The 27,947-nt window shown below is 41.5% G+C and overlaps 1 protein-coding gene across 1 annotated transcript; it reads left to right on the top strand.

Moving 5' to 3' along the window:
- The first annotated feature begins 10,512 nt into the window (after positions 1-10,512).
- Positions 10,513-24,701, top strand: IYD (iodotyrosine deiodinase). Its single transcript, XM_083731850.1, has 5 exons — positions 10,513-10,786; positions 15,948-16,142; positions 16,847-17,006; positions 20,696-20,852; positions 22,182-24,701. The coding sequence occupies exons 1-5, from the start codon at positions 10,603-10,605 to the stop codon at positions 22,362-22,364; spliced, it is 879 nt and encodes a 292-aa protein (XP_083587976.1). The 5' UTR covers positions 10,513-10,602; the 3' UTR covers positions 22,365-24,701.
- Positions 24,702-27,947: the final 3,246 nt, after the last annotated feature.

Genomic DNA, 27,947 nt, shown 5'->3' on the forward strand with positions numbered 1-27,947 from the left:
AAATAAACAAAGAATTTTGAGCTTGGACATATTTATGTTACAGTGACGAACAAAACAGATGTGTGTTTTTTTAATAGAGTGACATTCCATCTTCCACCTACTTCAGCAGCTTTGATGTGGTTTGAAGGATGCTGTAGCTGAGATGCCCCATACATACACACACAATAGTGGTACCTGTGGTTGGGTGGGGCTGTAGAGCAGCCACCCTTCTGACACCCCCAACACTGCTTACCTGGGCAGGTTGGGGGGGGGGGTAAGGCTGGGGTTGTATGGTTGCACTGAGGGAACCCCAGACTCACTCTAGCATGATGTAATTAGAGAAAGTTTAAGAAGCAACATGGTCAGATCCCAATGTGGCTAATAAAATGCTTCTCTCTTTTTCCTTTCTCCATTGTTTAGACTTTTGTTAAAGTTTGTGTCCATGTGTATGGTGATTCACATATACATCTATAAACGAAGAGGCTGCAATCCTATGCCCACGTTGCAGGGTGCAGGCCCCACTGAATGTGGTTAGATGTCATTCTGAGTAAACCCACATCGGATTGCACCATGAACAGTATTTCTGTGTTTGTAGATGTTTGCCAGAGGACGCACTTTCAATACATTTGGCAGAAATGTATTACTTGTCAATAATTTGATTTACTTTCAATGCATGTAGCCTGAAGTCATTTGGTAGTTCCACTACCATTTGTCCAGTAAAATAAGTAGGTTCAAAACAAATGATTACTCTAATGTAAGTGGCACCATATGCTTGCTGTCATTATCAATTATCTAAAGATAAATATTTAGCTATGATTTTCTCCAAATTGAATTACCCAGAAGTAGATTAGAGTTTGAAATAGCTATATAATTACTGAGCCATTGTTCTTCGCATGGCAGAAAGAAATGAGGATGTATTTTTAACTCTGAATAAGCAGAAAGCAAAGGGTTAGCTGCAACTCCTGCAAAAACCCATTTCAGAGATCACATTTTCAAGGGGGACAAAACCCCAAACTAACTGCAACACTTCCTTCTATTTACATGAACAGCCTTATTAAAGCTCATGCCTTGGTGGGAATGTTAATATGACTTTAGGCAAATAGTATGTTGATCCAGTTTCTAATTAGCTGAAAGAGATTTATATGGTGTCAGAGTGTACAGATTCATGGCAAGCTATATTTCAGCATTTGGAACAGAATTTGTTTCACCCATGCTAACTTATTTTCTGTTTTGAGTGTGAAATCAAGTTCTTCTTTACACAAAATAAAAAATGACTAAGTAATTTCATGTCCCCTTAGGTACATAATGGTGCATGCCAGAATAGCTTATGTACAATTGCATTTGAATTGCCTGCATAACGACAGATTCTGGTTTTGCTTTTATTTACCTCGTTTCATCTCACACATACTGATTTCTTAAATATATGGCATCATAGAATATAATTCTATGGAGTTGGAAGGACCCTGAGAGCCATCTAGTCCAACCCCTCCAATGCAGAAATCTCAACCACTAGACAACATGTATATTAGACCATGACTCTGCAAGATGAGCAGCCTCTATATTGTTATCAGCCCTTATGGAAGGGATGCGTAGCCATGTTTAAATGTATCCATATCTAAAAGCTATACAATTATAAGAACTAAGGGCAGCTTCACGTAACATAAAATGCCTAAGTCTGCTTCACACTTTTTCACCAATCATAGGTCCTACAAGTAGCAAGCCTTTTACTCATGTGCCACCTCCACTGTGTATACCAAGGCCTACGTTAATTTATAAAAATGTTTATATTTTGCTATTCATTTTTAAAAATCACAGTGGTGTACAACAATCATACGTAAAACCATGCAATACGGATCAGATAAAAATGTTAAAATCAGAAATCATGCACCACGATGGAAAGGTTATCTGCATAAGCTTGATGGGAAAGAAAAGTTTTCAGCAGGTGTTGAAAAGCTGAATCTCTGTTGGCAGGGCTGGGCCAGTGACACTAAAGGCTCAGTTTCTTATCGTCAAATGAATCTTGCCAACTTGGGGAATGAATTACCCACTCTTTTTTCATAGTGACTATGGTTGTGTACACACTCCTGATTACTTGCACTCAGTGCGCTCCCACCACTGGTTTGGAAATCTGTGTGGACACAACATTAGCCACTGTCTTGCATCAATCCTGTTGCTTCTTATGAAAGACTGCATTTTGATGCATTCCACACACACTCCAAACCAACTTCAATCCAAACTGAGAAACAGAACAACCTAGCTATGTTTTAAGCCTGCAATGTGTACACATTCCCTAGATCACAAACTAAAAGGCATTCTCATGAAAGTTCTGATTGCAATGGAGATTCTATGCCTACTGTGAGAGGACACAGGTGGGGTTGCCAAGCTTTGATTTACAACATTCTTGTGCCTGAGCAGAACAGAGCACCCAAGCACTATTGGTGAGATGGATTCTGCTCGAAGGAAATATTGCAACACAGAGTACTGCATGTTCTTGTCTAGTTAGATATCAAGATGCTGAAATTTACATATACTTACAATCTTTTACTCTGGATAGACACAGAGTAGTAAGAATGGTTTTTTGTACCACATAGCTAAGACTGCTTCTCAGGCAGATTTTGGACAGTAAGGACTATTGTGCCCTGAAACGTGGGCCATTATAGGAAAAATGAACTTTTGTAGCCATATTAAGTTATGCATTGTACAGTGGTACCTCGGTTTACATACACTTCAGGTTACATATGCTTCAGGTTACATACGCTTCAGGTTACAGACTCCGCTAACCCAGAAATAGTGCTTCAGGTTAAGAACTTTGCTTCAGGATGAGAACAGAAATTGTGCTCCGGCAGCGTGGCAGCAGCAGCAGGCCCCATTAACTAAAGTGGTGCTTTAGGTTAAGAACAGTTTCAGGTTAAGAATGGACCTCTGGAACGAATTAAGTACTTAACCGAAGGTACCACTGTACTGAAATGTAAGATATGATTTATGCGCCTGTGTCTTGAAGAAAATCAATGGTTTATAATGTATAGAATCTCTCTCTCTCTCTCTCTCTCTGTGTGTGTGTGTGTGTGTAGCAAAGTATGCTGTATATTAAAACTGGATCTCTTTGTTGTTTCCTGGTACTGGTGTCTATTGAAACCTTTATCCTTCAAGTAATAATTAGCTCAGTCTGAACGATGCTAAGACAGTGATCCCATGTTTCTTCTTCTTTGGTGATGACTTGTAGTCAAGTAAGATTGTCTTCATGAACACGGTCTTAACGGTGGGTCCGTAAGTGACTGTGGAGGCCAATTCTGGATCCACACGTCCTTCCACAGTAGGGACATAGGTTTCTGGGCAGAAGTTGATCACGATGAGGATTTGCCAAATTTGCCTTCCTCTTAGCTAGTTTCTCCCTTTCATCCTGAGTTTGTGCTCCTTCAATGTCCATGATGCCTTTGGTAGAGACTATTCGCCAGCTGGAGCACTTTCAGGCCAGTGTTTCCCAATTATCCATGCTTCTACTGCATTTTTTAAGATTTGCCTTGAGAGCATCTTCAAATCTCTTTTGTTATCTACCAGTATTTCATTTTCCATTCTTAAGTTGGGATAGAGTAGTTGTTTGGAAGATCCTGCTTCCAAGTAAACATGCAATCAATTGTGCTGCAAGGGATGGGTCTGGTCTTGGATGTAACACTGCTTGGAAACTCATTGGCTTGGACTCAAGATGTCTCTCATGACCTCCCACTTCCCCTCTTCCATTGCAATCCTCTCTGCACACTTTTCCAGAGGATCCTCCAACCCACCAGATAAAGTTGCAATCTAGCGTTTGATATGCTTGTATCAAACCATATTTGATGACGCCGTTGTACAACACTAAGCTTAAGAAAAAAATAAATTCGAATGGTTTGCAAGCAAAATTTCCCTTCAGTTCCATTATCTATGAATTCCCAAGGCAAACTGATTCTGAAATGCAGTGATAAGCAAATATAAATGATCATTTGGGGGGGGCAGGAATGAGTTAGTTTATCTTGCCAGATGCAGAAGATAATCTTGCATCGATTAACTGTTGCTGGTGGCAGTATTCCAATTGTCAGGCACGTTTTGATGGATCACTGCTAGGGGGCAATGGACCGGGATCAGTGCTTGCAATCTTCTGTAAAGATCCAGTGAATACAAGCCCAAGTGATATCTGTGCAATAAGCTGAAACTCTTCCCAGTTGTGACGGCTGAAGGTCCCTACCTTCCCACAATTGCCTAAGCCTTTTCCTTCCCCTGCTCCTTTCCAAGCATTCTTGAGAATACAGTTGGTATTAGTTGTTGTTGCTTTCAGTCTGCAAATGATATGCAGTTTAATGTGTGATGTTTTATCGTGTTTTTAATATTCTGTTGAGAGCCGCCCAGAGTGGCTTGGGAAACCCAAACAAATGGGTGGGGTATAAATAATAAAATCATCATCATCATCTTACACCCCCCCCCCATATATGTTGGTAATGTGTAACTGGAAACTGAGATTTCTTCACTTCATCTGAGGATGTTAAATCTTCATGGAAGTGGTATACACAATTGCATTAAATGTTTAGCAGTTTAAGAAAAACATCTAGATAGCTTCATGCTAGCAAGGTAATGCTTTGCTGTGGTACATGGGAAGTACAGCTCTGTGACTTGTGGGGTGAGAGCTCACTATACCTTTTTTAGGTGAGTGTGTTCGAAGGAAGGTGCAATGTTTTCACACCCTCTAGTGGCTGCCATGAAACATTACAGATGTGTGCTTTTAGGAATTGTGATTGAAAACTGCAGATGTGGAAAGGAGGGGATGCTAAAGAGAGTCAATTTGCTGTACAAGAGATGCTGTTTCACTGTCACATGGAAAAAGAGACCATCTGCTACTAAGCTAATGAGAACAAAAGCCCTCAGATTACGTCCTTTCTTCACCCTGTTTACTGCTCTGTGATTCTATCATGAAGAATTATCGTGCATTTAACAGGTGAAAATTGGAATGGATAATTGGATTCATAATTTTATGGTTTTTTTGGAAGGTGGGGGGGGGAGGCAGAAGATTTTTGGATTCATCATTTCACCCCTCAATTACTTGCCTGCCTTAGCACAGAAATTCCTTAACACAGAAGTTCAAGGTTTTCAAAATAACTTGCTAATTTAACCATGCAATCCATGCTGTCAGGACAAGGTAGGATTGTTACTAAATCCCTTATACTAGCATAGTAAAGTTACCCCTGCCCGTACGGGCCAGTCTTGACAGACTCTAGGGTTGTGCGCCCATCTCACTTAAGAGGCCAAGGGCCAGTGCTGTCCGGAGACACTTCCAGGTCACGTGGCCAGCGTGACAAAGCTGCATCTGGCGAGCCAGCGCAGCACACGGAAACGCCGTTTACCTTCCTGCCAGTAAGCGGTCCCTATTTATCTACTTGCACCTGGGGGTGCTTTCGAACTGCTAGGTTGGCAGGCGCTGGGACCGAGCAACGGGAGCGCACCCTGCCGTGGGGATTCGAACTGCCGACCTTTCGATCGGCAAGCCCTAGGCGCTGAGGCTTTTACCCACAGCGTCACCTGCATATACTAGCAGAAATCCAGGTTAATGGTGGTGCAGTGGTGTAATGGCCAAAAGCCTTTTTAGTGTAACTTTCCTGAAATATATGGGAAGAAGTGGAAGGGATTGGGGCTCAGTTGGAGTGGATCAGCTGAGCAGCCAGCTAGATTCCGATCATATCTTCCACAATGACAGAAATGTGCCTCCTCTGCCAGTGCACACTTTAAACAGAAAAATAGCCTTTATGACTAATGTGCCCCTGTTAAAACTGATGGAGAGGCCCCACCTCCAGCCACAATGGAGGATAGGATGCCAATTAGCTCTGCATCTAAATATGGCACAGCAGCAGCAGCAGCAAATAAGATCCACCCAAGGAACACAGTTCATATATCAAAATACAGAACAGCTGCAGCAGTATGGGCTACCTTATTCCCCTCCTAGATTTAGAAAACAGCACACAAGTAAGAACGTTGTTGAAAGGGCGCATCACACAAATGCAGTGGTCGGATACCCGCAACCTCGTGACTTGGTCCTGTGCATCACTGGCTCTAAGATATTATTACCAGGACCGTCAGTGTCTGAATATGAAGGAGCCTCAGCTTAACAGAAACCTCAGATTGTGTGAACATGGTCTAGGTTTGCTTTTGGGACGCCTAAAAACCTTCTCCCCACCTTGTCCGAAAGGTGCAGTACCTGGCTTGGGAGTGGCATAGGTCTGGGTCAAGGTGTGATAGGACTTCATAACTGGTGGCTCAAAGTGGCCACTTATACCACACACACACCCCAAAAGTGGGAGGAAAGGTGAGTCACGTCATCAAAAAAGAGGAGAAAAGAAGACAATAAGTTGCATAACATTTGAATATGCTAATTTTTATCTATTTATGCAAATATGCATGCATGTTTAGAGAGAATTACTGCTGAGTTGCTGTCCATGCCCTGCGGCTCTCTGTTGATGGGCAACTTCAAGGCCACTGCTATCCCTCCATTTGGTTCTTCATCTTTAACCTGCACTTGGATATCTTCAAACGGAAGGCTGCTCTCTGAGCCCCTCAAATACAAGAGTGTCTCCGTAAAGCAGAAGACACGGCCACTCCACAGAACAATGAATGAAGCAACCATTCTCTTCTCCTTCTTTCCCCCCTTTAAAAGGAGTACCAACAAGCAGTGCTTGAAGAGAGGAGGCCTCTGGGAAGCAAGTTTTCTGGGTCTCCTCCTGCTTTTAAGGATTTGAATTTGTTTAATTAACCCAAATGCTCTCTTTGGGAGCAATAAGAAAGACAGAACCTTTGTAAAGCTCCATATATGGCATGTGCTTGCCTCTTAAGGCAAAGCATTATCGAAATCCCTTTGAGTTGGCATTTCTTCATTAACATTAATTTCTGATTCATTCCTAAGGTTAATGTTTAGGGATTAATCATCCAAGGTAAGGCTTTACAAGTGCAAGAACTCACTAGAGCTTAGAAATATGAGTGAAGATTCTCTGAAGAGGGGGAGAAAAGGGCAGCATACGGTACATGCCCAAAAACGCGCGCGCGCGCACACACACACACACACACACACACAAAACACAGAGAGAGAAGAATAGCTGTGGCTTTGAAGTGTCGATTCAAATACTGTCTATTGCTGTTCAACCAACCTGTTACAACTGAACTAAGTGATTACTCACTTTTCAAGTCTTTTACAAATGCATTCTTAACTGGCTACTTTTATTGTGAAGAAAAAGCAGCCATGGTGCCCTCTTCCAGAAAGTGTTGTTCCTCAACACCAACCCCTCCTTGGCTGCTGTTTGCTGCCCAAATTGCTGTGTGTAGCAAGAAGCGCTCTCAAGAGCAAGTCTCTCTCTCTGTGAGGGGGGGGGGTGTGGATTTTCAGCAAGGACCAGGATCAGCAGCACTTTCTGAATTAGAACCCCATGATTTTTTTTCCCCTCTTCAAAACAAAAGTGGCCAGTTCATAATGCTTTTTTAAAAATATGGAGACAAGGTCACATGCTTTGATGACAGAAAAAGATAAATTTAATAACACTAAGTAGATAGAGGCATATTTCTTATGTGGCTCACACATCACATTAAGCCATAGTTAAAATAAGCTGTGGGCCAGTGGGCTGAAATCATAAGCATTTTGCTCCTCCTCTGCTGCTGTGGAAGCAATCCATTGTTTGGCTCATCAGATCATCTAAACCTGGGCTTGCAATTGACTTTCTTCAAACAAACCACAAGGAGAAGCCAAGCATTGTTTTTGATTTACTACTTGTGGTTTGCTTTGAGAAATGTGATATGCGAGCCAGCTCAGTGATGGCACATGCTCCAATCATTGCCTGGAATTTCTAGCAATCCATTAATTTTTGCCTCTGAAACATGAACTACTTCTGCTTCAATTCAATGATCCTCTTCATGGGAAACAGGGGGCTCCTCCAAACCACCTCTTTATTCATACTGATTTGCTTGCACAAAGCTTACTCAGTTCTTGGGATGTACGAATGTGCCTCAGTCTGTTCCAACATTCATTTGCACTTTTATCAGGTATTTTCTGTTCAACCTACAATCCCCAGAGTTCCCTGGGAAGAGGGATTGATTGTTGAACCACTCTATGAAATGAAGCTTTACCCAACCCAGTACTGGATTTACGTATTTATGAATAAGGTAAACAAGCTATAGCTTAGGGCCCCCTCTCTTGGTGGCCCCCAAAAAATTTAAAGGGAAAAAACTGGATGTACATTTCTAAAATATAAGATAAAAAACAAATAAAATAAATTCTACATACAGCAGTGTTTTGTGATGTGTAGGCTCCTATAATGTAAGTAATGGGCCCCGCCTGCTAGCCTGCTCCCTAAAATATCACCGGTTTGCTCATTTCTATATATAGGATGCCTATATTCTGCATGTGCAAATGGCTTTAGATACCTGTTAGGTCCATAAATTACCATATAGCATATATTCAACACAAAAAACAGCGACAGTTTGTTGTTGACATATAAAGGGCCCCATTACCTTCTGTAGCTTAGGGCCTCATCAAATCTAAATCCGGCCTTAACCCAACCTCTGTCTTTTTCAGGCGAACAATAATTTAGGAACTTTTACCAGTTTGTAACCAAGTAACGCTTTACTGCCTGTGCAACTTTTTCTGCCTGCTGTGTGGAAAAGCACGGAAAAGCATTGCAGGCACAGGTTGTATATATGTGTAAACAAGCCATATATCATGAAGACACCACAGTCTCCACTGTGCCTCATTCACAAAAGGAAACCTTGAGGAAGCCCCTAGAACCCCTGCTTGGAGGTTGGGGTGGTGTGCAATAATCATCTGCATTTTAAGGAGATGCTCGGCAATATTTCAAATCATTTGTTTTTGCCTCTTCCTCACTACCAGTCCCCCGAAGGAATATTTGCTTGAATGTGTGTATGAGAATTTAATTAAACTTAGTCTAGTTTTAATAAATCAGGGCATTGCGGGAGTTTTGTGAGGTTGGAGAGCAATGTAACGCAATCGCTTCAAATAAAGGCTTGGTGTATGCTTTAGTAGAAAATATTAAAGAGTGGGAAAAGACTTACCAAATAAGATTTAATAGGAAAGGGATTTGCAAGCATTATGAGCTGTCTTCACTTAGCTTTGCACTCGAAAATTAAACACCACATTACCTCAGGGAAAGTAACTTTTAAGTTATCTGTGTGAGAAGTACAGTCAGGGACCCTCAACTGACAAAGCTTCTTGGCTCCAGCTGATAAAGCGTCAAGGCGAGTTAAGCAGACGTGCAAATTTGGCAGCAAGGTGAGGAGGCCTGAATGCTCCACTCTGACCCTCATCTCCCTGACACTTAGATCAAGCAGGTTTTTTTGAGAAAACCCAGCTTCTCCACAAAGGAACTTAACCTACAAAAAAACAATTATACAGGTAAAATGGCAGCAGGGGAGTGGGAGCTTTCCAGGGTTTTGTACTGTCTGTCGCATAAGTCCCTGAAGGATAGAAGTCATGGCTGTGCCCAAGGTACTGCAGACGGTGGCCATTTCGCACATGTCCAACTGATGCATGATGGGGCAGGGGTGGGGCATAACAGGAGCACAACAGGGCATAATGGGATGTAACAGGTTTCTGCGCACTCCACCAATGCGTGTGGGAGCCAGGAATGGAACCCACATGCAATATGGTCACCACTTTTATGAGTTCCTGACTATGGGAACAAGTTCATTCCCTTGAGGCCAAGGTAGCAGACCTGGAAAAGCTAAAAAAGGCAGAGAGGTTGGTGGAGAGGTTCCCTTGAAACCTTCAAGGGCATTATAGCTGTGTCCTGTTCCCATGGTGATAGCTCTCCTGTTGTCAGGGAGAATGAGATGAACATGTAAACGGGGACCGTGTGGAAGTAGGCATTGAGAGTGCAAGGATGCAAGACAGCACTTCAGAGAGGCCAGAGCATCACAGGTCAAAACAAACACACTTGAAGAAAGAGACTGTACAGAAGTGTTTATTCACAAATTCTAGAAGCCTCTGAGCCAAGATGGATGAACTTGAGTGCTTGGTCTTAGAATATGACATTGATATACTAGGAAAAACAGAAACCTGGTGGAATGGAGAGAACCACTGAAACATCGCTCTCTCCTTCCCCTGTGCATGGCCTGCACTGTTGCAAATCTGCTCTGGAGCATTGGGGGAAACCCAGAACAGATTTAGGGTAGGCAGATGTAGGAGATTGGGAGTACATTCCATTGCACACAGAGAAATCCTTGCTCTGATGGAATGTTCTGCTTAGCGCTACATTGAATATAATCCTTTGTGTCTAACTCAATTCAGTTTTTAAATTTCGATATGTCAAAAAGTTGCTGAGCACTCTAACACTGAGTCAATTTTTTTCAGAAAGGTCTAACTAACACTGGGCTAAAATAAATACTTCCAGCCTTTGGAAGGTATCCAGAAACTGCTGAAGGTTGAAGAGCAAGTGATTTGTGTAAACAGTTATGAAAGGTTCCTGGCTGCAGGGAGCCAAGAGAGCTGAACATTGCTCTTTTTCATTCAATGCGCCATTAGTTCCACCCCTTCTGTGCGTTTCAGTCTCGATCTCATCAAATCTCTCACTCTTTTGAAAGGGAAGCATTTGTTGCGTGCGGACTATGGCATTCTCTCCCCTAACTCCCGTCTTTGTAGCAATAATCTGTGTCTTGATTGTAATAATACTGAAAGGAAGCAGGAAGAGCAGCAAAAAAGAGCAGAGCAGAGCCTGCCAGAAGACAGAGTCTCGCCCGTGGGTGGATGAAGACTTAAAAGACAGCACCGATCTGCCTGTGGATGAAGAAGGTATGCAAGAGGAAGAAGGAAAAAGAGAGAATAGTTCAGCATTTGCATGCTGATGTTCCTCTAGTTTGGAAAAAAAGAAAGATGTGATCCCAGGGTTAAGCCAATTTTTGGTTACTCACAGTTAGGCAATGACAAATCTGCCAGTGTTGATTTCTCTGAGCTTCTCATTTTTCCAGTCTGAAACAGATATGGAAATGTGGATTGTTGAAGTTCCCAGGAAGATTTGTCAGCATTTTTGTGCCCATTTCTACTAATATGATATTTTTGTGTCTGCAGTTTTGCCAAATATATGCATATTTGCAAGCAATTTTCTCTAACATAATGCATTTTTGTTTACTTTCTTCACTAATAGCATGCCTTTGTATGCACAGTCTCCTCTAATAAATGCATTTTTGTACACATTATTTGGCTGGAGAACTGCAACCCACAATTTGGAGAAGTCTGCATTTTGAAGAGCAGCTGCATTTGGGTGCGTATATTTATTTCAGGAAGGGTGAATTAGAAAGGTGAAACAAAAATGAATTTGTCCCTCATCCATAGCCATGGCTTGGGAGTCAGCTGTGGCTCAAGAGCAGTAAAAACACATCTCTTGGGGTGGCGGAGAAAATTAGTGAGAGTTCCTAATCATGTGCATTTCATTTGACATAGTGTTGCCAAGGGGGTCCAAGAAAAGGACCCCACAGTGGTAACTGCAGCATCTCTCTCTGTGGGGCCTCCTCTATGGCTGTATAGTGTATGTAGGTGGTGATGATTCTGAAAGAGAAAATAAGCAATGGTGATTATATGGACTGTGAGGAACAAGATTTGTAACAGCAACACTATATGCACCACCAATTGAAAATGATTCTACGTGTCACTGATTAAACCACGTTAAAGAGATTTGCAGGGTTCATGAAAGAGGTTCCAGATCTAAGTACAGCTTCTGTGTATGTCTAGCCCTGGATGGATTGGGGATTTTCACTTCTTCCTCAACTTATTTGGATAATTTTGCATTAAAGGTAATTCATTTGCAATCCTATAGTCACTAATCTGGGAGTAAGCCCCGCTGAATTCAGCAGGACTTACTTCTGAGAAGCCATGTATAGAATTGCCTTGTAAGTCTGCCTAACATAGACTGTGAGCTTTCTAGATGGAGAGTGTGTCAATTTCATGTGCTATATGGTGTCTGTGACGCTGGTGATCCTAAGTAGATCTTAAATAATTAACAGTGAGTGCCCTAATCCTTTCTAAACAAAAACAAAGGGAAGTGTCCGATGTGAAATAAGTCTCCATTTTTTATGTCTCACCTAAATGATTCTCTTTTTCTTCCATATCTCCTTTTGCGCTTCACTTCTCAGTCCATGGGCCTAGCCAGGGTTTATGTTAGGGGGCAGGCTTTATGTTAAAGGGGGGGGGGGCAGAACCTCAGTTAGTTAAGTATTTTTATTGCTTTACTTGATTTAGGGTGGGGCAGCTGCCCCCCTCTGCCCCCCTCCCGGCTATGCCCATGTCTCTGTCTAGGAATTTAAATGATCCAAATAAAAAATGCTGCCCTAAATATCCACCCTCAGATTAGAATACTCTTTATAAGTAGAAGGTAATGGGGAAATCTCCAGTTGTGTGTGCTGTGTAATGAACACACAACTGCAAAACATTCCTGAAGCCCTTTAGCATGGTCTCTCTCCCCACCTCCCCACCTCTCTCTCTCTCTCTCTCTCTCTCTCTCTCTCTCTCTCTCTCTCTCACACACACACACACACACACACACAAAACACACTCTTTGCTTCTTATCAACAGAACAGTAATTTCTGCTTGAGCTGCACTTGATTAAAGTCCAAGATCTCTGCCAGTCAAGCACCTTTATCTCTAAGGAAATTAAAGCAGCTAAACTAATACCTCTGTGAGAAAATAGTCTTTTATCCCCATGTTTGCAGTTCCAGGGCTCAAAATAACTCAGAACAATACCTTCTGTGCAGTGCTTTTGTGGAGAATAAGGAAAACCATCTTGCTCAGGACAGTTTCTGGTCCTTTTTTGTGCCCACAGCAGGTCCGCCTATGGTGGACAGGTTGTCTGATCTGAGTGCAACAGGGCATCTACACAATATTGTGCTTTAAACGGGGTTGCATGCCACATGTTAATGTTTCTGACTGAGGACAGAAAGTGGAAGAGAAAGCTTTTTCAAATGAAATGTGTATTTTAGCCAATGAAGGTTTGTAGGAAATCCAAATGTAAGAAATGGGGGGGGGGGGAGTTAATAACAGATTTGGGTTGGAGGGATGCAAAGTCCAATGTAAGCATTATTTGTAAAAAGAAAAGAAAAGAAAAATGCTTAACATTTTGCACGTCAACCACGTTAAAAGCTTTGTGGTGGATGAGTCAGGCAACCCATATGATGAAAACCTGCAGCCAGCGTCGTCAGAGAAAATAAGCAGCTTCCACAACCAGGATTATGGGATGTATACCATTCATTAGTGACATGGTAGGTTTGTTGTGATTTACTCAAAGTTTTCTATCCGAGCTCTGTAGATTTCTCATAGAGCAGAGGAAGCCTAGGTAGGAACCCAATAAAGGTTACAGCTTAGTATTTTATTTATAAAGTTCCTTTTAAATTAAGCATTAACTCACATTCTGAAAATAGTCCGTGTCTGCTTGGAACATACACAAATAAACCTAGTAAAAAACGGGGGAGGTATAGAAATTATCAATCTATTCATGAGACTTGATGGCATTCTTCTACAATTATTTTTCAAGAATAATAACAGTAGCAATCTTGATAGTCAATCACCCAGCTTTACAAACACCTTTCTCACTTGATGTCTTACTGGAGATACTGTTGCCAGGACAAAGTCCTCATTGGTGGTTTTGATAGTACAGAGCTGAGGATCCTATGGCTTTCCTGATGTCGCCAACTCCCATAATTAATAATTACTGTCCATCCTGACAGAGGCTGATGGGAGCTGGAGGGAGAGAGCACAAGTTCCCTGTTCCTGCTATGTTGGATCAATGAAGATGTATCATGCGTCTATTGCTGCTTGGAATAACTCAAGATTAAGGAATAGGTTTAAAGCTAGATTAATCCAACACATAGAACTATATATGGTTAACACCAATATATTTCCAGAATGCCCTTAGGATTTGGCTCAGGAGATTCAGGACAATGGAAGAGTGTGTGAGTGAGAGACGTCAGAAACCAATGAAATCGCCTACCTCTAAGCCAGCAGATCATTATTTTGAGCCCTCTGAACTGCTTGGATGGAGTCTCTAGACTCACTTAATGGAGTGAGGGAAAGGTTAAGAATGCTTCAAAGCAATTTTTGTGATTTTTGACTGCAGCTAAAGAAGACACTCTTTACCACCTTCAGCAGCTCAATGGTTTTTTAAGTGGAAAAGGTGCAGAACATATTGTTTTAGCGTCACAAGTGTCACTGCTGCAGGCCAAATGTTGTTCTCCTGTTTCAAACCTGTGCTCATTTTCTTCTTTTATATTATTATGAGAAAATGCATACTTGAGATTAAGTAAAGATGAACACAGTGGGACTTTGTATCTGAAGAAGTGTGCATGCACACAAAAGCTTATACCCAGAACAAACTTAGTTGGTCTCTACGGTGCTACTGGACAATTTTTAAATTTATTTTGACTGCGTCAGACCAACATGGCTACCTACCAGAATGAGTGGGACTTGTTTCCCAAGTAAATATATATAGGACCAAGCTGCACAACTCTGTTTATTGTGGCCATTTCAACTGATAATCACTTTGCAAACCAGAAAATAAGAAATGGAGAGCTTTACACTTCCTTATTGTATCACAACAGGTCCAATTTGAACTTTAGACTAGTCAATATTAGCTACTAATATTAAATTTGCATTATATGGGACACTCCTTTTCAGAATGGATTTTTAATGTCTTTTAAATAGCTTACACAGTAATGGAGATATCACTCTCATATTTACTGGGTTTGCAAGGGCACTGGAAAGAGTGTTTACAAAGCAGACCAGCTTTCATTGATTTTATAAGGTCGAATTATAACTATCCCACCACAATTTGTGTTATTAGAAAATATAACTCATGGCATGTATTATTAGTAGCATTTTTTATTTGTTCTTCTTCCTGGGACTCCAAAAATCATCACAACTTCCAAGCACTGCTCCTCCCACACAGTGACACAGATTTGTCTCTGCAGAATCTCTACCTAATCTATATTCTTGGTGCAGGGCTACCTGTTACAAAAAAAGATAGAACTGCCAACCAAAATGGCAGGCTCTCTTCTTCTCCTGCTGTAACGTGAAGTTAAAGTTGCCTCCATGTCCTTACATCATCATGCTGTGTATTTATACATCTCTGCCATTACTGGTGGGGGCTATGAAATGCACCATGCAATGCCATCAGAATGTGTAGGTTATTTTGGAGGGGTAGGGGAGCACTAGAGGCATAGAGGGGCAGGGACTCCATAGAATCATAAGAGTTGGACAGGACTCATAGGTCATCAAATCTAGTTCCCATCTTGATGCAGTTGACCCAGAGCCAGACGTCCTCAACAGGTGGCTGTCCCACCTTCCCCTGCTTGAAGACCTCCTTTCTCATAAGGAGTTCCCTTGCGCTCTTCCAGGGCTGTCTTTGCAATGAGCTGTGCTAGAGAAGAGTTTGGATTTGGATGTGATATCCCGCCTTTCACTCCCTTTAAGGAATCCCAAAGCGGCTCCTTTCCCTTCCTCCCCCTCAACAAACACTCTGTGAGGTGAGTGGGGCTGAGAGACTTCAAAGAAGTTTGACTGGCCCAAGGTCACCCAGCAGCTGCATGTGGAGGAGAAGAGACACGAACCCGGTTCCCCAGATAACGAGACTACCGCTCTTAACCACTACACCACACTGGCTCTCCAGTATTGTTTTTATCCATGGGAAACGTGTTGACTGACATTACTGGGTTGTTTCTGTTTCTGTTTTTATTATGTATTTTGTGTGTAGTTTTGTGTGTAGTTTTGTGCTGTGAACTGCCCTGAGATCTACGGATATAGGATGGTATACAAATTTAATCAATCAATCAATCAATCAATCAATCAATAGTGCTTTACATTGATATATATCAGAAAAACATGTTTAATAATTTTCCCACAGCAAGTTAAGCAAATCTCTTATGGAAAATAGGTAACCTTCTCCTCTGCTTCTCCTCTCCCCACTCAGATGATGGTGGTGAATGGCAAGGCTTAGAAGACAACATTGCTCACGTCCCCTTTTCAACCGAGCGATATGCTGAAGAAGACATGGTGAAGAGATCAAAGGCTTTCTACAAGCTTCTCAATAAGAGGCGATCGGTCCGGTTTATAAGTGACGAGCCGGTTCCAAGAGAGGTCATTGACAATGTGATTAAAACAGCAGGTACTATGCTGCCTGAATGGATTCCCAGGGAGTGACAAAAACGTTGGGCAGACATTCTAGTATTCCATTGGCTTTAATGGTAAATGTGTTCAAATGATATTATGAAATGATGTCTGCAATAGGAGTCAGCGATGGTAGTGAAGAAGAGCAGGGGGGCACCCCTTTGTGTCAAAATTCACAGCTGGCTTCAATATTCCTCAAAGGATCCCCTCCCAGCATTCTAACTGTGTACATGTTTTTTACATTATGCTGGTGTGATGGGAAGCTTTGCATGCCGCCAGGGTAATGTGAGAAACCAAGGACCACACAGGAAGAGACACAGCCCAGAAACACTGGCATTAGATCACTGGCCCTGCAGCTAGACGCCAGCTGACCATTGGCTGTGCTGGTTGAGGCATGTGGGATCTGGAGTCCAGTAACATCTGAATGGCCACAGGTTCTCCATCCTTGCTCTAGAGCCTAGAGTAGATCTAAACATCTCAGGCTGCATTTCAGCACTGGGTTGCAAAGTGTGTTATCAGAATTTGTTTCCTCTCCCCACAGACACCTTCCTTGCTCCCACATTACCCCTCCAATGAAAATCAAATAAATCATGGAATTTGAAGAGCTAGGGTGAGATCTCCTGGGTGTCATAAGGTTTAATTTTCCTTATGTTTTTGTGGCAAGCTTCCTTTAATATAAGCATTTATTTGATTTGATTAAAGGAACATCTCCCAGTGGGGCACACACGGAGCCTTGGACCTTTGTAGTAGTGCAAGATGCAGAAATAAAACACAAGATCCGGGAGATCATTGAAGATGAAGAAGAAATAAACTACAAAAAAAGGATGGGGGACAAATGGGTTAATGACCTGAAAAGATTGAGGTACCAATACCAGTGTGATACTGACTGCTCCAGGCAGCTTCTGTGGCTTAAATATGTCTTTTGTTATGCTTTTTGGAGAAGGCCTGGAATCAAAATGTGTGAGAGACAGGATATTGGACAGGATATTTTAGATATAATTCAGGATATTATAGATATAATTCAAGGTGTTGGTTTTAATTTTCAAATCTCCAAATGGGTATAGGAGCAGGATATGTCAGCGAGCACCTGAATCTTCTAGATTCCTCTTCTAAGACCATCTTCTAATATTCTAAAAGAACATTTTATTCCGGAAACAATGAAAACAAAGTATTTTTATTTCTATGTAGTCCAGACACAATCTAGATTTACTGCATTTTCTTTTTGCCCTGAGAAAGTGCCTCTTGAGAAAGTGGTTTCATTCCCAATATAAACATTTGGTGCAGATAAATTCTGCATTATCCCACAATGAATCCATTGGAAAACAGATAAAAACTGATGTTTGTAGTCCTAGCAGTGTGTGTGTGTGTGTGTGTGTGTGTGTGTGTGTGCGTGCGCTCACATCTGCACAACGATGTCATGTGTGGGAGTATACTAAGATCAAAACCACCACTTTTTCATTCACCTGGGGCAAGTGCAGGCGCAAAAGGACATTGATAACCCGGGGTTGCCATACATCCGGAATTTCTCAGACATAGCCGGGATTAGGCTATCTGTAACAGAAACCTGGTGGAAATCGCTTAAATGTCTGGGAAAATCCAAACATATGGCAACTCATGTCGGAAGTCCAGATTTTGGAGAATTTCCTAATCAAGCAGAAGAGAGTTTTCAAACATGTATCAAGTAACCATATTCCACCCACGTGGATGGCAAGATCCAGAATAAATTCAGATTGAAAGCAGCATGTTGCGGATGAGCACAAATGATTCCAGATTCAGGTAAACTACATTTTGGTGCTACAAATGGGTAAGTGTGCATACATAGCCCTTGTTTCTTAGATAGTGGCATAAAGTCCAAAAGGGTTTGGTATCTTCAGGTGTTCTTCTAAGCTTAGAATATGAGGGAGGGCCAATGGTACAAATGCGCTAGCTGTGCCCCATTGACCATCCATGAGTTGATGAACGGATGTCTGATCTGGGGAGCTTCCCTGTACAATGTAGACCCTTGAAAAATCAGAGCGACTCTATTGTGCAGGGAGCCTACATAAGTGAAGTCGACACTTCAGGCAGCATCCATTCAGCTCATAGAGGGTCACAGCAATGAGGCAGGCAGAAGAGCCCTGTATCCCACTCACATATGGAATTACTGAATCAGAAAAATACTTGAAGAATGCTAATGTCAGCATTTGTGAGCCTAAGCCTGATTTCAACAGTGGATTTACCTGCCAGTCACATATATTTTAATGGGACTTATCCATATATAAGTGGGTTATAGGATCACAGCTCCCGTTCAATGTTTTATTTGTATGTGGCTGATTCCTCTTTTATTATTTTCAATGAATAACAGACACTATTGTTTGAAGAGCAGCATATATATTTTCTAAAAATTAGTAAGTGCCAGGGGTGTTAATTAATCTGAGAGATGGAATTTTTTTAGAAAAGCTTAGGCTGAAAGTTTCCAGATTAGATTAGGTTTTCAGTAAAGAACTTGGAGAGATTTGCCGCCCTTTAAAAGCAACTCACTTATTTCACTGTTTAAATATGTATTTCTAACACTCCGTTCTTGCTTTCTGAAGCTGAAATAGAAAGCTCAAGGGAACGACTTCTAGCTGGAAAAGGGAACTTTTCTAATTTCATCAGACTTCAGGGTTCACTATGTAAATAGCATCAATCCATCACCATGTCTTTATTTTTTATTGAAAATGTTTATATCTCAACTTTCTGTCCATCAAGGCATTCTTGACACCCCCTACGACAGCTAAAAGCAATAAGAGCAAAATGTAACCTGTGGGTGGTCCAGTCCAAGACTCTGACCACACACACATGCTTCTCCATAAAAGTTTGGCAGCTTAGTATTGCTTTTTTAAACAGATGGAATATATATATATATATATATATATATATATATATATATATATGCAGGTTTTGGTGTCCTCGGGTGTCTTCCCGTGTAAAAGTTGGGGTGTCTAGGCGACGTTTCGACGAGGTCTCACTCGTCATCTTCAGGCTGGTGCTTTCGGCTTCTTGTTACTGGAACAGAGCGGGATCTCAATGTTTGAGTTCCTATAAATACTGTAGAGGGGGTGTGGTGTCTAGCCTCCAATGTTCTGGGCAGAGAGGAAGTTCCCAGGCTAGTGTGCCTTTTCTTCTTTTGTTCCTTAATTACTTGAGAGATACCTTGAGTGATTTCTTGAGTGATATCCTGAGTACCACTTAGGTGGGTCATTAGGTGTGGATTAGTTGCTAAAGTCTTTGTGTCTTGACCTCTTGAACTTTGTGAAGAGTTTTCCTGAGAAGATGGCTGTATTGCACTTAGTTGTGCTTTGGCTTGGCTTCGTGTATAGGGGCGAGCTGTGGTTTTGTGGCTTGTGTCAGCCAGATCTGTGTAGGGATTGCAGGGGGGTGCAGCATCCGGAGGTGCCACCATGGATTGGCTACTGGATGGTGTCAGTAATTCATCTGTGGAGAGGGTCTGGGTTTGGGTCTGGTGTGGTTGATTGGTGTTGGCGTTCTGTGTGCCTCTGGATCTGGTGTCAGTTTTTGTGGAGAGGGCTAATTTCCAGATGTCTGGCAAGCGGGATGTGTCGTCACGCTTGTTCATGTTGTGAGGGTGTTTCTCTATCTCGATGGCTTCCATGATTATTCTCTTGTGGTGATGTTCCGTGTTAAAGATGACGAGTGAGACCTCGTCGAAACGTCGCCTAGACACCCCAACTTTTACACGGGAAGACACCCGAGGACACCAAAACCTGCATTCCTGTACCCGTGAAAATCTACGAAATGAAGATGACGAGTGAGACCTCGTCGAAACGTCGCCTAGACACCCCAACTTTTACACGGGAAGACACCCGAGGACACCAAAACCTGCATTCCTGTACCCGTGAAAATCTACGAAAGCATATATATATATATATATATATTGTTTTGTGCACCCCAACCCACAAGCAGTGAGAGACCCCAGAGATTCCAGCACTTACGCAGGGTTTGGTTTCTTTGGAATGGATGTCACTGGATATCATGGTGTATTTAGGATACTGTATATGGTTTTGTTTTTGCAAGCATACAATCTGAGTATAAGATGGAAGGGCTTATAGCATTAACACCCCAAAAGATCTTGGTTCCTTGTGACTCCCATTTGTTTTTGTTTTTTGTTTTGCTTTTAATGATATAGATTATAATAAGGTTACCAGATGTCCCCATTTCCCAGGGACAGTCCCCAGATTTACAAATCCATTCCCATACTATATACGGTACATTGAAGTTGAAAATGTCCCCGGATTCATTGAACAAAATCTGGTAAGCTTAGATTAACGCAGGACCTATATTGCAGATAGAGAAAACTACAACCAACCTACGCACATGTTTTAGAAGCAATTAGGACCAAAAATGAGGAGTGACCAGTTGCTAAATATTTTGATTCCGAGAACCACAGACTGCCAGACTTATCAGATTAGAGCAAAGTGTTGTATACAGCCAGTGGAGGAAGGTTAGCCAATGCAAATATATTATGTGGAGCTAAAGGTTAAATAACATTTTACAAATATCATTTTCTAGGACAAACTGGATAAAAGAATACTTGGATGCAGCTCCCTACCTGATTCTTATTTTCAAGCAGGTGTATGGAAGGCTTCCAAATGGGAAAAAGAAAACCCACTACTACAATGAGATCAGTGTGTCTATTGCCTGCGGCATCCTCCTCGCTGCACTCCAGGTATGCTTGCAATTTGGGAAAAAGCAAGAGGTGGATGAAACGTAAGAAATGTGCAGCAGGTATTCAAGATAGTAGCCTCTAGGGAAGCCTCACAGTAAATTGTGTTCTGGGTCACATTGGTTACGGTGTGGAAGGCAGGGAAGGGCTTAAAAGGAAACAGACCATATAACCAGGTATCCCAGAGCAGGAAAAACACCAGTGGGAGAACCCTAGGGTTATTTCCAAGCCCTCTCTCTATTGAGCATTCATCCTGACTTGTTTGCAGAGAGGCTAGATATTGTGGCATCAAGCAATTCCCAATGCTTGCCATTTTCCTGAATGCAAAAGGTCCATGGAGGGGAGTGGCTTTGTTGCACAGGAGCATCAAGTCTAAAGTGCGCAATCTGAATTTGTCAATTTAACAGTCTGGAAGTTCCCTAGGAGAAGCAGATGCTCAGGCACAACGGTTAGGTTAGCATAGGCTGCCGTGAACGTTTGAGCAAAAACACACAGAGAAATACTGTGGTCTGTAACGTAAAGTATACATAAGTATATATTTAGATACAAACCAGAGAAAGCTGAGCATGCCTCAGTCCCACTGGGGCTCCAATGCTAAACATACGTAGGAGCATGGGAAGCTTATGCTGAGTCAGATCCATTTAACTGCAACTCCAACATGCAAAGCACACAACTATCCCTGAGCTACTGTGGCTCTTCTCCATTTATTCCAAAGTAAGTCCTACTAAGCTCTTTGGGCCTGCATTTTAGTAAGCAGGCTTGTTAGAACATCAGCCTCAAGCATTTAACTGTGCTGTTTGTTTCAGTGGGACCCAGCCCCCAGTCTTCAAATAAGGTTATGCACACCATTGCAAGTCACATTTACTTCTCATCCTTCTTTTGTGGAGTTTATAAGAGGGTCACTTCAGCCTTATAACAATCCTTTAAGGTAGACGAGGATCGGAGATAATGACACGGTTGAGGCTGCACAGTAAGCTGAGAGGAATTTAAAAACAACACTTTAAAACCCAGCTCTTCTGTGGCTACACCATGTGAGCTCATATGTGGTGAGCTAAAACAGCTGCAAAAGCATGCTGTATGTCCTCACACATAACTTCTGGGTTATGGCTTGATGTTATGAGAGCAGTTTCATGAGCTGCAGAGTTTTACCCCTTACATAAAGGGAAGGGGAACCACCAAAATAACTAATATGTATAGCAAAAAGGACAAAAGAGTCTAACAAAATTATTCATTTTTGCGAACATGTAAAGAAGGAAGTTTATAGAGCACAGATAAGGGAGGTGATAGATGCTGTGTTCCTAGAGTGTTCCAGTATTTCCTTTTCTTCTTTAGAATGTGGGTCTGGTGACGGTTACCTCTACACCCCTGAATTGTGGCCCACGCCTAAGGGTGCTGCTTGAGCGTCCAACAAATGAAAAGCTACTCTTGCTGTTACCTGTCGGCTACCCCAGAAAAGATGCTACTGTGCCAGACCTGACACGGAAACCACTGGAAGACATTATGGTGGTTGTATAAGCAAGGAGCACTCAAGGAGACCCTTGAAAATGTGTTGCTGTCGAGAGTTTTCTGCAAATTGTTTGCTTCCTTTGGCCAGTTGCATTGGGCACGTTCAAGCGGGCAGCAGCCTCCTTGACAACAAGCTTGTGTGCATCCAGAATCACATGGAGAATGGTGCACGTGCAAACCTGCTCACATGGAATTCACACAACTGTAAATGGTTGTGTATTTTGCACGTAGCATCCACCACAATCTCAAAAGTGTGGTAAAGTCCAAAGGAATCCACTTAGAGGAGGCAGCAGCATGTCTAAGTCAGTGCATATTCTATACACCTTTTCTGTCTTCTTAGCTATGTTTTATGTCTATCTCTGCAGTTGTTTAGATACCATCCAAGTTCCAATAATGACAGCAGGTGCACTCGCTAATAACAGTAAGCAATCAGAATTAGTAAAGTGAGTACGGAGTGGTTAATTGATTAGTATTATTGATTACTCCAAGGGCAAATACACAATGGCATTCAATGACCTTCATCACTTTAATTTTCACAGTCCCCTGATCTGAATCCCATAATACCTTTTCTTAATATTTTGGTGATTTTGATTTGCATAGAATATGTATGTGTTAGGACAGTCAGTTCCCAGTCTTCAGCAATGCCCTCTGAATATGAATAAGGTTTCTATTGCTCAGTGCATCATCCTCTCTGCTTTTAGCTCTGAAGAGAAAGCTAATATTTACAGAGATAGTTTTAAGTGTCACTCACAGCTTCGTCTGGAAGCATGTGAAATCATCATAGGGAAGGGAGCTTCTGAGCTGAACGGCCATGAAAAAAGCATATATAGCAACAACATTACCAAACCTGGTGGCCTCCAGATGTTTTGGAAAACAACTAACATCAGTCTCAGCCTTTATAGCCAATGGCTAGGGTTGTGGGGGTACTGGTCTAAAACATCTGGAGAGCACCAGGTTGCAGATGCTTATAGTACATCTAGGATAAGTGAGTTTTAAGTCAGAGCCTAGCAGGTTTATGCAGGATTTAGCTCACCAGCATCTTTCTTTTTGGACAGCTAAATATTGAACATGAATGTATTATTTTGTGCAACTCCCACTTCCCTTAGTTACAGCACCAGTCATCTGTTTCCTTTTAAGGACAGAATATTAGTAACGTAAGGCACTTTTCTGCTGCTTGTTGATTAATGAATTAATTAAGCTGGGGTATTGAATCTTTTTGGTGTGAGAGCTACAGGGTATAAATAATATATTATTATTATTATTATTATTATTATTATTATTATTATTCCCTGTGAAGGAGTGAGCTCCTGTTGCTCTATCCCAGTTCCTGCCAACCTAGAAGTGCAAGAACATACCAGTGCAAGTAGATAAATAGATAATGCTGCGGTGGGAAGGTAAACAGCGTTTCTGTGCGCTCTGGTTTCTGTCATGGTGTTCTGTTGTGCATCATGCTGTCCACATCATGCTGTCCACATGACCCAGAAAGCTGTTTCTGGACAAACATCAGCTCCCTCGGTCTGAAGGCGAGATGAGTGCCGCAACCCCATAGTCGCCTTTGATTGGACTTAACCATCCAGGATCCTTTACCTTTTTACCCACCCACCACAGAAATCCACCCACCTACATGATAATAGTTATTAAATACCACTCTTTTCCAATCTGAATGACATCCAAGTAACTATGCATAAGACTGCAACTGTGCAGCCAACTTGTGTTGAAGTCTGACAGTTGCTTGTAGTGTGATGCAACCAGGAGTTTTTCAGAGTGAACAGATGCAATTATATCAACTAATGTTATCAGCTGTGATGGAAAGATGTAAATATGCTGGTTGAAAGTATGTTTTTCAGGATTTTGAAGCATAAAACATTTGGAACATTTGGAGCATTTAGAACACATGTGGCTGGATCACAATTGCCATCAAGTCACAGCCTGCAGGGCCAGGTATAAAAATGGAATCACATCTACTTTTAAGGATGGTATGGCAAATGATCCTGTGAACCGCCCTGAATCCTGTGAACCTGCAGGTGTAGGGCAGTATAATAATAATAATAATTATTATTATTATTATTATTATTATTATTATTATTATTATTATTTCAAAAAAATATATCATAGGTATTTCCTACACCACTGTTGTTTAAAGTTGGCAATACTCAGCCACATCTTATGAATTCAAAGATAGATGTTTTTGCTTTTATACTTCCTCCTAAAATACTATCTTTGATAAAATGAAACAATCAATATGTAATTATCTTACTTGCGTTAATTAAATCCTTTATGTTGCTTTTCTTTTTTAAAATTATTATTATGCTGTAACATTAACAACAATAAACAGTTCAAATGTTATGATGGTTGACCATTCTTTGTGTTAGGAAGTAGAGTCTCTCAAATGCTTCAGTTCAGGTTCATCTCTGGGTGTCTGTAATTATGGATCCTCCTGCCAAGCCCCAGAACTGTTGATGTGATCCATACAACTCTAAGGGATAAAATGCATATACAATCATATCTCAGGTTACAGGCACTTCAGGTTGTGCAGTGCGCCAAACCCAAAAGTACCGGAACAGGTTACTTCTGGGTTTTGGTGCTCGCGCATGCGCAGAAGCGCTAGATCACGCTTTGCTCATGCGCAGAAGTGCTGAATTGCGACCTGCGTGTGCACAGATGTAGCGCTGCAGGTTGCGAACGTGCCTCCCGCACGGATCACATTCGCAACCTGAGCGTCCACTGTAATCTTTGGCCAAAAGACAACTATTTTAGGAGGATTTCTGTAAGAAGACTTGAAAAAGAAAATCTCTTCAGACATCATGTTTCTCTGTACAGTGGTACCTCAGGTTAAGTACTTAATTCGTTCTGGAGGTCCGTTCTTAACCTGAAACTGTTCTTAACCTGAAGCACCACTTTAGCTAATGGGGCCTCCTGCTGCCGCTGTGCCACCGGAGCACGATTTCTGTTCTCATCCTGAAGCAAAGTTCTTAAACTGAAGCACTATTTCTGGGTTAGCGGAGTCTGCAACCTGAAGCGTATTTAACCTGAAGCGTATGTAACCTGAGGTACCACTGTAATGGCTTGCTGAACAAGGAAGAATGTGAAAATGCTGCACTAAGGAGAACATTGATTTTAACAACCTTCCCAGCACAAATTCTCTAGCCACAATAGCAAGTCCAATGTGAATCCATCGTGATATATAGCAAGATGTAAGTGCCACAGTGATAAATGATTTCCATACCATCAGAGAAATCTCCTGAAGATGCATAAGCCTGTCTGCCATTAAAAATGTAGTCTCTCATTTAAAAAAAGGAAGAAGCTGCTGTCATGTCAATAATGAAGTATCTGGCACAGTTTAGACACAATGAAATGAGGGCACCTGTAGTTTTGTTAAGGAGAGAGGAGGAATTGCTACCTGCGTGTTGTAAACATCTTATATGCATACATATGGTTCCAAAACCAATTTTAAAATCATGACAGGCATAAGGCATAAATAACAGACATCAAATGCTAATTATTTCTGAAGTCTTAATGGAAAAGCTACACTGTTTCTCAGGACTAATCCTAGATATAGTGGCAGACCCTCCAAGGCTCCCTATTTTCCAGGGACAGTCCCGGATTTACAGAAGCCGACCCAGTTTCTGATTTGATTCCGGAATGTCCCTCTTTTCCTTGGGATGTCCCTATTTTCATTGGAGAAACATTGGAGGGTATGGAGTCATCCAGCCCCCAAGCCATCTAAGGCAGCCCTGTATGGGGAAGATTGTAATGTTTAATGTTTTATTATGTTTTTCTATATGCTGTTGAAGAGTATGTAGTCGGTGTTTCTGGTTATTTCTTGTGAAAAGTTTATGGAATTTGATGTAACTTTTAAATACTTAAATCACATTGAGACTTATGTGGAAGACAATTCATAAATTTAAAGAAGTAAAATAAAATTCGCATCATTTAGTTTATCTTTTTAAATTACAAGCAAGGCCATATAGAATTTACTGGACCAAAAAATGCAACTGTGATGTTATCTCTAGACCACTAGGTGGCACAATTACTCTGCTTGAAATGTGCACTCTTTAACCTAGTTTATGACCTATCAAGTCAAATACAGCCCATCAACTAGGAATTATGACATGCCTGGTGCTTCACAGCCATCCAGTTGTTTTTTTTTTTGTTTTTTTTACGATTCCTAGGCAGGCACAAAACAGAAGCTTTATGAAGGTCCTATTGAGGAGGGCACCATAAACAGGTAAGCTACTGCTTTCAGCTTGGTAAACCTCAAGTTTTACAGGTCTGCTTTAGATAAGCCAAGGCATCATTTTGCTGTTACTTTTTCTTGGACTTTCCTTATTGTTTGGTGGTTTGGCAACAAAGTGAATGTAATTCCAGGAAATCATGCTTAATATTTCCAAGTGAACCACACAGAACTATTTATATTATAATCCTTTCCTTGTAGTTTATTGTGCAAAAGGAGGGTGTTGACTATCACTTCCTATATGGTTCTTTTATCATTTTGATTGTATGCTGTGCTCTCTTGCTTATACTTTTCCATCTGCAAAGTATTCTTAAGCTAGTGAATGAGACTTTATATGTGAAGTTGAATCAGCAACCACTTTCACATGGGAGAATTCTTGAACCAGCAGTATTTGTCAGTGGGTGTTACAAATTTACAGTTAGAAGGAAATGAGACCTAGACTTTTTACTTCAAGCTAAACTCCATTCCTGTAAACCAGACACAGGCAAACTCGGCCCTCCAGATGTTTTGGGACTACAACTCCCATCATCCCTGACCACTGGTCCTGTTAGCTGAGGATGATGGGAGTTGTAGTCCCAAAACATCTGGAGGGCAGTTTGCCTATGCCTGCTGTAAACCATGTCTGTCTGAGAAGCAGGCTAACATGAGAAAGACTGATCTAACTCCCTAATTAGTTTTGAAGTTTGTATTATATTTCTGGCTTGAGCATTTTATCTAACATTTATTTAGGACGAGTTGCATCATTATTGCAAAAGCTGGGCTGCTATTTCAAGGCAGAACTTACTGCAAGAACTCAGCTCCCCCACCTGTTATTAAACATAATTAGCATGCAGGTAACATGAGCTTTGCAAAGGTGTTAGAACTGAAAAAAACAGAGCAGAACAACTGTGAATGCTGGAAAAGGGATTTTACTGAGGGAACCTCTGTCTGATCCAACAGAGCTCTTCTTCTGTTCTTATCCCTCTCCCCAATAAACATATAAAGTGTTCATCATCGGAATATACACACCAGTCCCAATCATACTGCTTTTACAATTGCAGAATATCAATGCATAATTGCTCAGGATACAAGTGAAATTAGCAACACTTAGCAGTCTAGAATGGCAAAGAGAGATTCCGGGTGGTTCCCAAACAGATGTGGAATTCCTGGTCATGTTGTTGACCAACTCCCTGCAGGAAGGAAGTACTTTTTCAAGGTCTGGCCCAGTATTCAATGCCAGCCACAAGAGAGAAAAAGCAAATGCTAGATGGGTGTTGAAAGCAAACAATCAAGTGATGAATTCATTCTTGTATCATTTGCCAGGACAAGTAATTATGAACAGACCATGTCTAATAAGCACACACTAACAAAATTTATTG

The sequence above is a fragment of the Podarcis gaigeae genome, assembly GCF_964106915.1.
Source record: "Podarcis gaigeae genome assembly, chromosome: 3".
Taxonomy (NCBI): domain Eukaryota; kingdom Metazoa; phylum Chordata; class Lepidosauria; order Squamata; family Lacertidae; genus Podarcis; species Podarcis gaigeae.

Coding starts and splice junctions, on each gene's coding strand:
- IYD (XM_083731850.1), top strand. CDS start 10,603: ATGGCATTCTCTCCCCTAACTCCCGTCTTTGTAGCAATAATCTGTGTC. Junction 10,787..15,947: donor TCTGCCTGTGGATGAAGAAG/GTATGCAAGAGG, acceptor CTCCCCACTCAG/ATGATGGTGGTGAATGGCAA. Junction 16,143..16,846: donor CAATGTGATTAAAACAGCAG/GTACTATGCTGC, acceptor ATTTGATTAAAG/GAACATCTCCCAGTGGGGCA.